Source organism: Falco punctatus (assembly GCF_963210335.1).
Source record: "Falco punctatus genome assembly, chromosome: 11".
In the NCBI taxonomy this organism is placed as follows: Eukaryota; Metazoa; Chordata; class Aves; order Falconiformes; family Falconidae; genus Falco; species Falco punctatus.
The window spans coordinates 16,431,812-16,444,568 of NC_137591.1; the positions used below are offsets into that span (position 1 = coordinate 16,431,812).

At 40.8% G+C, this 12,757-nt stretch overlaps 2 protein-coding genes and 1 long non-coding RNA gene across 4 annotated transcripts in view; 2 read left to right on the forward strand and 1 right to left on the reverse strand.

Annotated features, from left to right (window-relative positions):
- Positions 1-1,942, forward strand: part of PRKACB (protein kinase cAMP-activated catalytic subunit beta) — a 74,260-nt gene extending 72,318 nt beyond the window's left edge. For both annotated transcript variants that reach the window (XM_080406565.1, XM_080406564.1), the window contains exon 10: positions 130-1,942. In XM_080406565.1, the coding sequence (XP_080262691.1) occupies positions 130-255 (126 nt within the window). In that variant the 3' untranslated portion in view covers positions 256-1,942. The remainder of the gene's footprint in view (positions 1-129) is intronic.
- LOC308071318 lies at positions 1,226-12,505 on the reverse strand. The gene is made up of 2 exons (XR_013931083.1): positions 12,453-12,505; positions 1,226-4,045 (listed from the first exon to the last, which is right to left on the reverse strand). It is a non-coding gene; the product is annotated as an uncharacterized lncRNA (long non-coding RNA).
- Positions 3,912-12,460, forward strand: LOC308071314 (uncharacterized protein). Its single transcript, XM_080406573.1, has 4 exons — positions 3,912-4,000; positions 6,085-6,211; positions 7,266-7,348; positions 10,340-12,460. Exons 1-4 carry the CDS (start codon positions 3,990-3,992, stop codon positions 10,467-10,469), a joined length of 351 nt encoding a protein of 116 aa, XP_080262699.1. The 5' UTR covers positions 3,912-3,989; the 3' UTR covers positions 10,470-12,460.
- Positions 12,506-12,757: the final 252 nt, after the last annotated feature.

Below are 12,757 nucleotides of genomic sequence, written 5' to 3' on the forward strand. Positions count from 1 at the left end.
TATAATATCTAGTTTCTTGGCAGGATTTGAGGAATGTTGTTATGCTCATTGTCACGATGTTAAGTCTAAGGGTATTAAGCCAATGACATTTCATGTGCTTCCCCCTCACCCCCCCTCCCCGAAATACAGGTAGAGGCTCCGTTCATACCAAAGTGCAGAGGCCCTGGAGATACCAGCAACTTTGATGACTATGAAGAAGAAGATATTCGTGCGTCTCTAACAGAAAAATGTGCAAAAGAATTTGCTGATTTTTAGTAGGAGTAAGAGGACAAGATGACATCAGGGCTCACATTGGGATCTTTGCACTCTGTTAACAGATGAGGTGGAGCTGAGACCATCATATGTCAAAACAGTTACCTAGTTACTTCATTCCACAAAGCTGACTGAGGTCTTTATTGCCATCTTCCATGTGTGCAGTTTGCACCAACCCTTCTAACTAGGCACAATTAAGCAAGCACTGTTTGTGCAGTAACACAGAATAATAGACCACTTTCCTACTTAACTTTGGTTTCTGTCGTTCTTTGTTTCTGTGTATTGTTCATTTTCCCCCTTTAAAATGCAGTAGTTTTTTACCCAAGAATGCTCCATTTTATTTTGAATAATGTATTATTTGTGTGAGTGAAATGGAAGGTGTTGCGGCTAGTGTGATTTAGACTGAAGTGAAAGATAAATGTTGCTTCTAGTCTGTGCCAGCCAATAATTCTTGTCTGTCTTGTGTCTGATGCTACAGTTTATAATAATTTTTTAGTAGCTCAGACTAAACCTAGCCAACATTTTTAGCATTTTTGAAGGTAGTATTTATCGCCATATAAATGTCTGCTAAATTAACTTAAAAACACTTCTTCCTGGAGACTGACCAAAATTTAGTAGAATTAATTGGATGGCTTAAGTAGGGGACAGTAGCTAGACCCCGTGCCTTGGTTTTCTACATCCCTGCAGTTTTCGTCACTGCCTCCTTCCTTTGTATTTCCCACCTAGGCAGTAAGTAAATTGCCATAACCAGACTGTACCATGGAAAGCTTACAGTCTTGTGAGAGGGAGTAATTCCACCTGGTCTGGATTTTGGACCATATTTAACCAAGTCGACTTACCAGCATTTCAGTTGGCAGGTATGAAATGGCTTTTTTAAGAACGTGAACCCTAAACTCTTAAAGCAAGTTTTGGTCAGTATTGTAGAGAATATGATTAATTTTGATTCACACTTTATCTTGTTGTTTTAAAAAAAAAACAAAACAAAAAGCCAGTGTTTGGGCTCCCAGTGTATTCCTTGTTTTGAGCCTTTTTTGATTAAAAAAGGTCTCCATTACAATAAAAAACACCACACAAGAAAAAGCAAAATGCGCTCTGCCGTTAGCTGTGAAAAACAAATGGTTTAGCAAATGCAAAATAATGTTCTAGATGCATCGCTGGATGAACACGGTTATTTTTTGTTAGCTGTTAAGAATAAGGTTATTGCCAAGTTTTTATTCTGGTATACTATATTAGTAAACTGAGGATGGAGTACTGCTACAATCATTTTCTTTTTAATTACAGCACTTCATTCATGAAGAAAAGAGACAAAGTTTAAAAACTGCAACAGCTGGTTTATTTTAGTTGCGTTGTGTCTTCATTTCTAACCTACTTTCTTTCAATCAAACAGAATGTATGGTCACACAGATATAAGTATTTGGGCTTAATTATGTTTTGTATACTCTCACCAACTGACTTAAAAGATATTGCTACCATGTGCTAGCTTTGGGCACTTTTACACATTTATTTCAATGTTAATCAGTGGCTCAGCACTTTTCTGGGGGGTTGCTTTTAAACTTATTCATAGTAGTTTTATTTGTACACTTGATTCTGGCTGTCTCAGTGACCTGTCTTAAAACAGCACATCTAAACAGTTTAAACTAGACTCATATTTTACGATAAATTTACATGCATACAAGGATGAATTGTTTTTTTTAAAAAAAAGAGCTATATTGATACATAGCCATTGTATTTGTTTGAATGTCAGTGCAAATAAACCGCTGGCATTCCTTCCTTTTAATCTGTATGACACTCCTTTAAGAAAAGCCTTTGTAGACATTTTACAAAAGAGTATGAAACGTACCATCCAACATTTCTGTATGTTTAGGTTGTTGAGCATTTTTGCACAACGTCATTAGGAGGCTGACAATGAATGCAGTCTTTGTCCACCCATATTTACATATGTGCAAGAAAAGTATAAGATACTTTGCTGTAGCAAATTTTATGTAACAAAGATATATCGTCACATTAATAAATTTAAAGAAATCCTTTGTATGAAAATGTTAAAATCTTTTGTATTTCATTTAGACCAAGGACATGCTGCTGTATGCTAGCTGTATGCGATAAATTCTACAGTAACTTTGTTGTCGTTTATGAACTTTAAAAGATTTTAATAAATGTTGGAGATCACAATTTGATTTTGTTATGATTTTAATTTTTAATTATTACATTTATAATTCTAGTAAAGTTCAGAGATTTTTCTGTTTTGTAAAATACTGTAATCATTCATCTTGCGTGTACAATAAGACAAAAGTCTAGGAAATTGGTTCTGACATGTCTGTCTGCTATCCAGATTAAATTCTACATGGGCATAAGTGGAAAAGTCATCTTAATGCCATGATATTATACTAGTTTTTAATTTTATGAAAATCCCGTTAGAAAGTAAAATACTTTTCCAATATGGCATAATAGACTTCAGTATGGAAATGAGATTCTATTTTGGAAAAGGAGGGGAAGTGTGCAATTTCCAAGGTGTTAGTGAGTACATTTGACAATGTGAGTATTATACAACCCTCTCATTTAAACACAGTCGTAAAATATAACTACAGAATATTATGTTACCTGTATTTAATTTGAAAAATCCTTTTCACAGTATGGAGAAATTGTATATCTATGACAGTAGAAGCTTGTTAATTTTACACATTTGAGGAATTAAGTGTTGAACTATATGGTATATTTTAATTGTACTCTAGTTGTATGTAACTTTCATTTCCAACATAAAGGATTGTATCTCATTAAGTAAATTGCTTTTTTATTATCTTGTCAGTTGCATTAAAACCCTTATTTTTAAATCCTTTAAAGTATTTTACTAATTTTTGCAAATAATTAGACGTTTTTTAGTGCTGCAATAGTGTGCAATATAGTAAACATTTATATACAGAAGTGCAAATTAAATTATGTACAACACTTGTGCTGCTTCTTTGTGAATCAGAATGTTGTATGATGAGAGTCATTGCATCTCCCCACACACTGCAAACAGGGTTTGAAAGCAAGAGGAAAAGGTTGTGAAACATACCACACATATTAGTTGGTACGCATTGAGCTTTACACTAAATGGGGTGTTTGGAGAAGACAGTGTGGAGAACTTTAAAGGCATTGTGAGAAGTCTGTGAGTTGGACTTCTTAGACAATCAAAAGCAAACAAGGTGATCGTTAGCTGCAATATTGTTTGTCTTCATATTTTCATATTCAGCCTCGATGCTTTTTATTAAAGAAAATTGCCTGTTTTTAAACTGTCTGCAGATCCCACTGTACAAACTTTGTGCTGTGTCTCATTGTGCTGTGAAAAAACTGATAGAAGTAAAGACTGTTCATGGTCTTGGCATTGTCTGTCTTGAGGCTTTTTCTGCAAGTGGTGATCGGAGAGGCTCTGGTACCTGCTCTCTGTAACGCAGCTCCTCCTCTTCCTGCTTTCTGAGCGGAGCTTCGGCCTCTTTGCTTCTGCTGCCGTACGCCTACTGACTGTGGTTTTGTGTTCATCTTGGTTTCCTAGTACAAATGCTATATAACATTTTAAAGACCTTTGTACTTTTTCTAAAGCTAAGAAACTGCAAAAAGATTGTCTTCTGCTTTTACTACAGCTCCCATACAAACACAGCATGTGAAGCAGCAGATTTGAAGGTGTCAGTGAAATCTGTTTTTCTTCTAATTTGCCACGTGTAAGGAGGACTTACCCCAGATAGGAGTTTGAGAACCATTCCATGAGAAACTGGTAAAAAGATGATCCCATTCTCCAGCTGGGGTGTGTATAGCTGATCTGGATGTGTTAGGAAAAAGAAAAAATAAAATTGTATGACCACCACAGTTCTACGAGTGTGTGTCTTGCACACGCTTTTTTTTTATTGAGAGCTTTAGGAATCAACTGATTTGAGGCCTCTGACGGAAGGGGTAAAATATGAGCATCTAATGGCAAGGATCACTTCCAGTATAAAGGGTTAGAGCTCCACAAAGATGTTTAAATGTCTTATAGGTAGTAAATATTTGTCATCTTACACAGGAATTACGTAAAGTGTTCAGTTTTGTTAGAAGGATGAGATGAGTATCTCAGGGCCAGATAACTTCCATTCCTAACTTTTGAATTAGATGATGAATAAAAGTTTGAATTAAATCTGAGGCCTAGTCACATTTTGACCTTTTGGTGTTGGTTTTGTGGTGGGATTTTCTAGTTTTATTTGAGATATATAGATATACCACAAAAAGGGATGCCTGCCTGAAGGAAACTTGCATGTATTGAAAATGTAGTTTATTCTTATAATTCACTACTACAAAAAATTCCTGCTTCAGTGGGTGACAGTAGCTTGAGGTTTCCATGGAATCACTGGGATGAGTGACCAGTAGTCTCTTTCAAAGCCAGTACAATTTCCTTTAGAATCCTCAGTCTGGGTGACCTGTTCCATCTCTCAGAGGGCCAAATACAAATGTCTTTGCAAAAATGTATTTCTAAACATTGTGTTTATGTGACTTCATTGCTTTTAAAATTTAAAAGCAACATATTTGTGGTGTTCATTTGCAGTAGGTCATGGCCAGTGAAGCATGTAAGAAAGACCCAGTGACAAACTCGCACATTCCTTATTAGCACTCAGCTCAGAAGATTTAGACTGTGATAGATTGTACCATAGCAAACTAGTACCTAATTACGATTTCTGCTTTTTGTGTTGAGAAGCAGCCTGTCTGAGGATGAGGCATCTTTGCTAAGGACAAGATAGAGAAAACACTTTGCCCAACATATGGACGTGGTTGCAGTATGAAAGCTCTTTAGGTTGAAAAGGTTGTTCTAGTTGGAAGGAGTTTGAGGACGGAGGTCAGTGATCTGTCCCTGTACATATGCAACCACACAGTAACAGGTGTTTTCCTTTGCTGGGAGGTAGAGGTCAGAGACTTACTCCTTCGCCTTTGCTTCCGAGATGCTGTGGAAGATTGGAAAGAATGCGGCTGCAGGTATACAGACACAAATGGAGCAAGATCTCAGAGCCTGGCATGTAGTACAGTATGTTCTGAGTGTGTCCAGTCAGTTCCAGGAAAAAATACTGTTGATTAGGGCAATAAAGAGAAAACTGGAGTGCTGGAAAGGTTTGATTAACTTTCTGAAATTCTTCCACCACCAGGATAATTTGATTCAATTTCAAAAATATCAATGCTTTGGTCTACACAGCAATATCACAAGAACTGTCTTTTGTTCTTTACTGTGTATCTACATTGCTACTTTGAATGTATATATAGTTAAGTATCAATCAGTTCAACAAAGTAAATGTTTGATTGGGATGTCCTTTCAATTTCTACCAACTTTACAGTCATCTTGCTACTTGATGCTTGCATGAAGTGGGGAGATCTAGGTGTTAGGATTCCATTAATAATAGGTAACACCTTGGATGAGTAAAACAATGTAATTCACCTACTTCACAGGTGTATTAATTGAGGTTAAGCAATCAATATTTTATTATTTCATAAATGCCTAGAGTTTATGAAGTAATCTTATTTTCAACTGCCCCCATTAAAAAAAAAAAAACTATATAAAAAAATCTGTGTCCCCAGTAAATACATGATTTTTATCTCCCTCCATTCTCTTACCATGTATTATGAGAAAGTACAGGCTTGCTTACCTGTAGGAAAAGCAAAGAGGAGATGAGCAGGTAGCCTCAGTAAAAGCAGGATACTGTACCAGAAATAAGATCATGGTGACAGAATCAGTCTAAGGGCTACATAACATGTGTAATGCAGTGATATAGTTTGTTAACGTTAGCATGTTAGTTCATGTCAGGGCGGGTGTTCTACAGAAGTATCTGCTCTGTGGTTTAGGACACAACCCAGGGACTTGGCTCCAGGAGGACATCAATATCAGAGAGCCACCTCCCATGGCCAGAGCACACCCGTAGCTCCTTCATCCTGGAAGGGAATTTCATACCGGGACTGGGTTGGCTGCAAGGTAAGTTCCCTGCCAAGAGAAGTATTGCTGGGGGGAAAAATAACGCCCGTAAGTCTCATAAATTAGTCGGTCTTTTTTAAAGTTACACGAGGAAACTTGAAATATCAATGCAAATGCTTTTTACTCAGGATTTGCATAACCCAAAGCTGTGCTTTAGGGCATTTCTAGTATAATATCCGAAGTTATTAATCTGGTCTTAATTCTGCAATCTTCTGCAGAATCAAAAAAAAATTATTGACTAACAGAACTCAACTTTCCTTGAACTTTTTTTATGTTCCAGATTACTACAAAAACCTGTGGACTAATGACTCATGACTCCACCTTTACCTAACTTCTCTATAACTATATGCTCTGGTTGTGTTTGGTTGCCAGTAGATGGCACGTTTATATGGTGGGAAACAGTTAAGAAATGTCAGCTGCAGGGTGTAGTAAGGACAAGAGATTCTAAAAATACTTAAGAGCAGTAGTGAGTGAGAAATTTAGACTGTACCAGTCACATAAGATGTCAGATAATACATACAATACCAACCATGACTGTTTGTTATTTGTGCGTTAGTATATTTTTTGTTGCCTTTTTGCCTTGAAATCATTTTAGTTAATCATGAATACTTGCAGTATTTTTGTCAGTATCAGGTTTTGTATCGGTATCAGCAAAAAAAGGAAGTTTTGACACAACTAATTTGAACAAAAGCATTTTTTAAATATGTATTATTGTACATGCCGTATGAAAATTCCACTAAAAAATCCTGACTGATAAATCCTATTTTCAATAGAGGCTAGAATCAGAGGGTCTGTTGTAATAGCACACAATCACATTTTTGTATTATGTGCACTTGAAAGGTCAGAAATACACTGTTTTTAACCAAAGATTGTCACCAAAACCAAAAATTGGAAAGTGCGTGTAATCTGGATCGTTAAACATATGGTATTTATAGTAGAGAGGATATGCATTTTCTAGAGTTGAATGCTGATCAAATTGATACATATCTCTACTAATTATAATATTTACAGGCAAAAACATGATTCAATATTTTTTTGAATTATGTACCACCAGAGCAGTTGGAGCAGACATGTTCTTGAGAGCATCTCTGATCAGAGCCTTATCAACCAGTTCAGAGCTGAGCAAGTTTTTAAAAGGTCAGTTTAACTGTTACAACCTTAATGCATAACTTTTGAATGTCATGTCTGCTCGTGTTCACATAGGAGTATCTGTTTGGGTTTGGTTTATATCAAAGGAGAAAGTAGGGAGGGGAAGTAGGGTCATCTAATGTGCATCTGGAACACTTCCTGTGCTGTAACAGCCGTTCCTTTCTTGCAGCCTGTGGTAGTTTTGGCAACCACTATCTGCCAAATATGCATCCTTTGATATTTTTTTTTTACATATTTACATGAAAAGCACAGGGTTGTCACGATTTCTTTTGGTTTCTTTATACTTTAGTGCCTATAAGCAGATAGAGGATCTGTAAGTGCCCCTCCTCTCCCTTCCCCCCTGCCACCAGTGGCACCAGTGACTGAGAGCTGCAGAAAACACCCTTCTTTGGGTCCATGCTGTTCTCAAGTGGGCTGAGTAGCAGCATCCTCTGGCTGACCAATGGAAGAAATGCCATACTATGGTCTTCCACACCTGGTGTCAGTTCTAACAGTTATACCAGAACTGTAATGTGTAAAGAAGATGCTAGTATTTACCAGGACGTGGGTGTTTGACAAGTCTGAGAAATCTGGATGTTTCTAAAGCAGGCTAAAACTGCGTGCTCCTGGCTAACTGCCTGCCTGCTGCATAGCTGGTGGGGAAACTTCACCACCCTAGAAACTCACTGAATGGTCTGCCCGAACACCTCTGAAATATGATCATTCCTCAAAATGGCTACGGTTAGCAAAGGTGGACACTCTTCAAGGGCTTGGCACTATCCAAATGTTGTGTAGATCTCTGTGCATGCTCAGAATATTTCTTTAGAAAAAAACCACAAAGGAACGGACTGGTTTGGCTGGAGTCCTGGTATCAAGGTTGGTTTGTGACTAAGCCTCTGCTCCTCTTTTCTTTATTGAGTATATACGTGGACCTGAATCTTACTGACCTTGGCTTCTAACAGAACAACTTGATGGAAAGCTGATACAAGAATCAGTGCTTTTAAGTGGAAATTTACAACATCCCAGAAAGTCTGTGCTAGGACTGAGTAGAAACCTTCATGAGGGGAAGGTGTAGAGAAAGCTCTTAATGTACCCACGCTGAAAAGCGAGAGCTCGATACAACTGCATTGGAACATTTTGATTGCTGCTGTCAGGTGGCTACGGAGGTAACTAGATATTAGTCTTACCTATTGTAAAAATAATGCCTAAGTTAAGGTTGTAGAAACAAAGGAGGTATTTGGGGTTGTCCCTACGGAAAATATTTTCCAGCCTGTGGAGTAGATGTCTATGGTGAACGTTTCCTTGGTCTGGGTGCAGGTCTCCTCCATCTCCTGAAAAAGTCTTGTGTGAGAGCTGCACAGGCTCATAGGTGCGCTGGTGTCCACAGGACTCTGTACTGGGCCCAGTTCCCTGGCACAGTGACCAGGGAAGTAAAAGCTGACACAGGAGGCTGGTGAGGTATTGGAAGTCAACTTTACAGCCAGGAATGTCTTGTTATTAAGAAGATGGCAGCCTTACCCCTGTAAATACTATCTGGAGAAGGAGGAGGAAGAATAGAACTGTACAGTGCAAACCCCAAGACCACTGCAGGGGAAAGTTGTCTGACAGGAGTCGGGTTTGTGCCTCCCCTGCAGCAACAGCACCCGTGAATCACACTGTCACTGCTGGTCACCAAGTGGTCGCTGGGCCACCAAGGTGTTGAAATCAGGCTTTAGATGTTTTCTCTGTGATAGGCAAGTTCTTCACTCCTGGGGGAAAAAAAAAAAAGGCTTCCCGGAAAAGTGGGGGAAAAACCTAGCACTAATTCCTTAATATAGTATTTGAAATATAGCTGAGATTTCTGCTTGTGTACAGTTGACATTTTTCTGTCTATAACTGTATTTTTCCATTCTTGTGCGCATCAGCATGTTGTGCTTTTTCATTTGCTCACTTCATACAAGCAAAGTGCTACCTTTCAGATTTCCCATAGATCTAACAGCTATTTCACTGACATGTCTAAGCCATATTGCTATAATATAATTTTATTAGGCTGGATTCAGTTTTACAATGTTGGTATTTCATATGAATAGTTTTTATAAGCTTTTTGCTACATTATCACAAGCTAGGCAAATATGTGACGAGTACGACTGCTAGCTGGGGCAGGATGAGTTGTTTTACACAATGTTTTTTGTTGTTGTTGTTTTATAATGTATAAGCTTTAAAATAACAAGGGTTTAAGTCTGGATGGTAGCTTTCTTAAATACGAGCAGCTACCATCATAAGAAGAAACAAAACAAAATAAGTAGGGCAGGAAATTCTCGGTGAAGTGTATATAATTCACGTGCAGGAAGATTTATTTAAGCAATTCAGTCTTGGAAACCAAAGTAAGCAAAAGCAGAAAGGTAGCACTGGCCTTGCATTGTAGTCAGCTGCCGCACACATTCATTTTTAGCTTGGTGTGTAGAGGATACAACTCTGTCATTGAAGATTCATAGGATTAAAAAAAAAAAAAAAAAAAAAAAAAAAAGGTTGGATAACGCTTTTTGGGTAAAAAGGACCTTAGCATACTAAAGCAAAGACGTAAAGGATTGCCCATGAGGACAAAACAGAGGGTCTTTGGCATCCTATTAATTACTGCCTGGTCAGTAAACCTGAGCAGTCCTCCTCCCCTCCAGGCTTGCAGCAAGGGAGCTGTATTGCTGATTCAGCACCATGCACCTGCAGAGCTCTTAATCCATGTTGATCCTGAAGCCCGGAGCTTTTACAAAACTTTTTTGCACATCTACAGGCCCTGTTTTTTCCCTTAGGAGAGGGTACCCAGGTAACTGCGTGGAATATAAATCAAGGGTGACTGACTTTTGTGCTCTCACCTAGTATTTAAACATGCACTTCAACTTAACTGCCTTTGAAATGAATGCCCGGTTGGTACAAGTCACTGTGCCAGATTCTTGCCATGGATTTTCTGCCTTCCTTCCCTCCACACTTGCTTTAGACCAATGCTATCTTTGGCCTTTTGTCTAGGCTTTATGCAGAACTTCAGAGCAGCATGACAGTGCTCAGCCACACAGAAAACCCTGGCAGATCAGATGGGGAGTGCAAAGAAGACACAGCATGGCTTTTGGATGACCTTCCTGGCCAAGGCAGGAACTGAAGAGAGGTGCTTCACTGCTGGACTCTGGGCGGACTGGGAGTACCTTGCTGGAGAACTGTCCCTCATCCCTCCCTGCAATGCCAAAGTAGGGAAGGGAGAGCAGGACGACAGGTATTAAGCTGTCGATGCTGTGGAGCAAGGTAAGTGGCAAAATTCTTTTCAAGCTAGAAAGAATATCGACTGGAGTGGAAAAGATCTTAGCTGAGAATGAAGTGCTGGAAAAGTGCAACCTGGACCAGTAACAGGGATTATGCCTGTTTCTCTGTGTACGGTAACTGACGGGGACTGTGGAAAAGACCCTGAGGTACTTACCAATCCTAGGATGTCTAAAATCATCAGTGCCATATAGGTGTGATTAAAAAACCTCTGTAAGTGTGGTGTGGAGACAGGGGCTATTCAGAGCAGACAGGGAAGATGGAAGGTACTGCTGAGACCCTACTGCACCCCAGGGTGCAGCTCCAAAAGCCTGTTGCTGGAAGGTGGATGTACACAAAGAGGAAAGGGGAATGAGTTCAGAAAATGCAGAGCTTATTAGAGAGTCTAAAAGGGCTCTGGTCATTCAGGCAGCTGAGCCGGCTCTGGGCCGCACCAGGTATGGATGTGGTGGTGTGAGGCTGTGTGGATGCGCCTGCCATGGCAGGAGGCTGGACTCTGTGGCCTGGAAGGTCCCTTTTTAGCCCTTCATTGCTAGGAAGGAAATGATGCAAAAGGGATTTTTTAAGTCTGCTGCTACTAATAGACTGGAAATAGCTATACACTAATTCAGTTTGGGTGGTAGGCAGTCATCTTAACCCTGTGCCACTTCCACACCTGCGATGGGAATTACCTACAACCAGCCTGTGCCCCCTGATGGCTTCCCCTGCCCCAGTGCAGCACATTCGGAGAGGCGGATGATTTCTGGCCGCTAGTCACGTTCGGATGACATCCATGGGCATGCGAGCTACCTGGTTCACCTTCTGGTTCACCTCTGTGAGGTGCCAGGAGCCACAAATGACCAGCGCCAGCCCCGAAACGTCTCCCTGAACACCCGGAGGAGAAGCGTAGCCCCTCGCGGCGGCTATCCCGCGCCGTGGCTCAGTAAGCAGCTGCAGCCAGCCGCTCCCAGAGCGCCACCGCGGCCCCAGAGCCGCCGGGCCCGAGAGCCGCGCTGCCGGGCGGCCCCCGCCGGCCTTCAGTTCCCGGCAGGCCCCGCGGCCGCCAGGCGGGCGGCTATTGGCGGGGCGGCGCGCGGGCGGGAGCGGCCCCGCGGCTCTTCCCGCCGCCCGGGGCGACCCAGGGGCTGCGGCCCGCCCTGCGCGGGGGCTGCGCTCGCTGAGCGCCGGGCCTTGTGCCGGGGGTAGCGCTGGCACGTTCGGTCGTTGTTGACAAATAAACACATGCTTTATACGCGGATATAGTCCACTGTGCTTTGCGTAAGACTAGTTTACGCAGAGGAGCTTTCCTGGCACCCCTCAATGCGAAGCCACCAAAGCTCTCCGTTGTTTTCTTACTTAGCTTTCCCCACGAACACGTGCAACCCTATTTTTACCCAGGACACTGGAGTGAGAAAGGTTTAAAGGGCTTCATTGTGCTCTGGGGGAGCTGAAATTCAGTCCCCACTGCACAGCTAAGGGTGCCGTGCTCTCCTCTGCCACATGCGCAGCACATTTTGTCTTTGTGTGCTGCTGTCACAAAACAAAGGTTTTCAGTAGAAAACCAGCATTTCCCAATATCCAGAAAACAGTTGGTGTCCAATGCCTACACTGACTTCTGCATGTGTCTCCCTTGTGTAACAGCAGAAGTTGAGAACAGGTCTGACCCCTCAACCTGGATCTGCCAGCCCTGTTCTCACTTTGTGCCCTACCTGGCCTGGAAACTTTTTTTTGCCAGAAGCAAGATGCAAATAGTCAAACAAAAGCCTAATTCACTTTCCAGCTTTGTCTCCCACCGGATGTAATCTTGTTTTAATTAAATTACCTTACCCAAATGAATGAAAATACAAACCACAGATCGTATTCCATACTGAGTTTTTCCACAGCCCATTTTCTTAAAATTCCTCTCTCTTCTGTTCAAGGTCCTTCTGAGAGAATGCACGCACTGCATGAGCCTCACTTCGAATACTCCGAGGATTAATTGAAGAACATGATGGAAGGAAGGGAAGAGTGTGAGTAAAATAGCTGTTTTATATTTGTATCCTCAAATGTCAGTTCATTACCAAAGTTAGAAACCAGCTGATACAGAAAACTCATTACAGTCTCATTTAGAATGCTTATTTCTTGAGAGAAAAAAAAGAATTGCCTTGCATGGCT